At 32.1% G+C, this 2,969-nt stretch overlaps 1 protein-coding gene across 1 annotated transcript; it reads left to right on the top strand.

Moving 5' to 3' along the window:
• Positions 1-440: 440 nt before the first annotated feature.
• LOC114408182 lies at positions 441-2,282 on the top strand. The gene is made up of 5 exons (XM_028371269.1): positions 441-721; positions 1,062-1,265; positions 1,551-1,743; positions 1,877-1,958; positions 2,047-2,282. Exons 2-5 carry the CDS (start codon positions 1,103-1,105, stop codon positions 2,146-2,148), a joined length of 540 nt encoding a protein of 179 aa, XP_028227070.1. The 5' UTR covers positions 441-721; positions 1,062-1,102; the 3' UTR covers positions 2,149-2,282.
• The last annotated feature ends 687 nt before the right edge of the window (positions 2,283-2,969 follow it).

A 2,969-nucleotide genomic window follows, 5' to 3' on the forward strand; every position in this document is an offset into this window, starting at 1 on the left:
AATACAAATACTCACAAATTTCAAATTAATCCATCTCATTCTTACATAATAATTGAGGCAAGAAAGAGATAAAATATGTGTCCAATGAAATTATGCCATCTAAGATTCATGTGTATTCGTTTATCTATTTTTCCACTAAATATCATTTTCTATATCCAAAACTCACCAAATTTATCTAATGAAAAAAACTAAGGATTCTGTAAAAAACAAAAGCCGTGAACATATTAAAATTAGATAAAATATTAGAATAGATAATACAGAATCACTGTCTCAGCCAAACAGTGAACGTGCGATTATACCCTTCCATTACAAGGGAAAAAGGAATAGCGGCAGAGTATGGTGAAGGTTCTGTTCTTATCATCCGCAATGTATAACTAAAAGACTAAAAAATTATGTACCAAATTTTTTTTTTTTTAGTTTATTGAGAATTGAGATAGAAAGCCAGAAAGCAAGGTTGCATCCAAAAGTGCTAACAAGTTGAGGATAATGGTTTATGTGCATGCGTGATGATGGTGTTGATCAGAGAAATGGAAATTAAAACTAAAGATCCTTTGCCTCCTCTAGAGATTTAGCTTGCTTGCCGGCATTTCCTGTTCAGCTTTATAAAGGTTATGGACTACTCTCACTTCATCTTCATTCACATCACCACAATCAAACGTGGAAATTGAGGAAAAGTTTCAACACAGTTTCAAAGAATGGATTATAGGCTCAACCAAAGAAGGTACCTGCTTTCCTAGCAGTGAATTGTGATGCCATTGATATTCATTTGTCTTATTTGAGATTTTCTCTGTAATCATTTTTAGTCCATAGAAGTATGTTGAATTTGATCAGAAATGAATTTTCTACATTTCTATTCTTTACAGTTTTCAAAAACTCTTTTCTTTTTCTCTTTGATGAGGATTAGAAACAAATGTTTTATTTAATTTATAAATTTTAAGGACTAAAAATAAATAAATTTTGAATAAAGACTAATTTTTAAACAAAATTCTTATTTTCAAGTACTAAAAACGTATCCATCCATGCTTAATTTACAAATAAAAGATAATGTTATTTTGTTGTAGAGTGTCCTTTTCTGATCCAAATTCAAGACAACACATACCAGATGATGGAGCGTGTAACTGCAGTTGCAGCTGCTGCATTTTCCATTCATTCACTAGAAGAAGCAGGGTTACTTAATTTGCAGAAAATGAAAGAGAGTCCCAAATTTCCAAGGACCAAAACAGTGAGAGAAAAAGAGGGGAAAGTATCTAGGCAACCAAGTCATGGTAATTAGAAAATTTTCATACAACATATCTATGTTCAAGTTAATTAAGCAATGAGCCAATGACAAAACTTAGATACAATTCTTTCGGTATTATTATTCAATTAGAATTGAAGTTTTATTTCAATAATTTGCATAATAAAAGTTGCACTGTAAGTCAACATATGTTACTGAAATGAAATTCCAATTCTGATTGAAGAACAACACTGAGAACATTTAAGAAACTATATCTAAGTTTTGTCCCTAACTAATCCTTTGAAAACAATTGTGATGTTACATGTAATGGCAGGGGAGATTTCAACAAAAAGGTCATTAGGACAGGAACTCGCAATGACAACAGAAAGTGATTTTCCTTCTAAATGTCCAAGTGGTGTATCCCCAGCCGCAGGGTATCAAAATCACAAAGGGAATCAAATAATACAACACAAAAATGACAAGGCATCACTATGGGAAAAGGCCAAGATAGAGAGGATTCAAAAGAGGTAACATTCATTTATTAACCAATAGTAGCTTTTTATTTAATTTTGCTTAATTGTATTTTTGTCACTCTAACATGACCAATGTGCCATTTTGTGATGGATTTAGTTCATTCTTGTCAATGTGAGAAATATTCAGGTATGAGAAGACAAAGTCCAAAATCCTTGCTTGGGAGAGTGATAGAAAGATTCAAGCCAAAATACAAATGGACAGGAAGAAGGTTTGCATCTCAATTCATGGAGTTCTATTTTTTTTTTATTTTTTGTAAATATTTATGAACATGATCTCATTGCTTGGTGGAACTACAGAGTGAATGGGAGCACAAAAGCAGGCCGTGTACAGACATTTTGGGGCATAAGGCGAAAATGTTAAAGGAATTTTTTTTTTACAAGAATTTTAAAGAGACTTAGTATATTATATAAAATATCATTTTTTATATTAATCTTCTAGCTTTTTTAGCTGCAAAATCAGTATTATCTAAAGGTGGTTGTTCTATAACATTTTTCTCGTTGTTAGTATGATCTATCAGTGGTTGTTCTATCACATTTTCACCTATTGAACTTGCTTCTGTGTCATTTTTATGAATGATAACAAATTTATCAAGGGCACCACGTTAAGATTCAATTAGCTTTTCAACTTTTCATTTTTTCTTCAATTTTTCATAACCAGATTCATACTTTCTATTTGACATTTTCTTTTGTAAATAATCAAAATAAAAAAATTAACTAAATATTAAATAAATCTAAATAAACTAAACTCTAAAATAAATAAAGAAAATGATGATCGATGAATAGAACGATAGAACCTGGAATTGGAAACAGACAGAGATTTTGTTGTTTAGATGTTGTGTCAGGCGCAAGGGTGCTACGTGATACGTGTTGTATTACTGCATACCCAGAGTCATGCCCGTGAAATGAATTGTTCCACCAATCCACCGGGATGGAGATGAAAGGCTCCATACGCGGGACGCCGGGATGTATGCGATTTATAGGAGTTCAGAATCCAGACGATGTCAAATCCAGAGAGGTTGAGCCGCGGAGACAAAGTTTGATCAATAGACAATAGGTTTCATTCAAGGGAAGGAGAATAATAGATTTTTTTTATGAACAGAAGATGAGGAGATGAAAAAACGTGAAGAATGGAGTCTGGAGAGTGAGATACGTTAGTTAGGGAATTGGGATGGGTTAAAGGAAAGTTAATAGAAATTTACTTTTTTGGGATAATAAAAAAA

The sequence above is a fragment of the Glycine soja genome, chromosome 4, assembly GCF_004193775.1.
Source record: "Glycine soja cultivar W05 chromosome 4, ASM419377v2, whole genome shotgun sequence".
Lineage (NCBI taxonomy): Eukaryota > Viridiplantae > Streptophyta > Magnoliopsida > Fabales > Fabaceae > Glycine > Glycine soja.

What these genes read in the sequence shown, in the direction of transcription:
- LOC114408182 (XM_028371269.1), top strand. Translation starts at nt 1,103, where the DNA reads ATGATGGAGCGTGTAACTGCAGTTGCAGCTGCTGCATTTTCCATTCAT. An exon ending in ATAGAGAGGATTCAAAAGAG is followed by an intron (nt 1,744 to 1,876) that starts GTAACATTCATT and finishes AGAAATATTCAG; the next exon opens with GTATGAGAAGACAAAGTCCA. An exon ending in TACAAATGGACAGGAAGAAG is followed by an intron (nt 1,959 to 2,046) that starts GTTTGCATCTCA and finishes GTGGAACTACAG; the next exon opens with AGTGAATGGGAGCACAAAAG.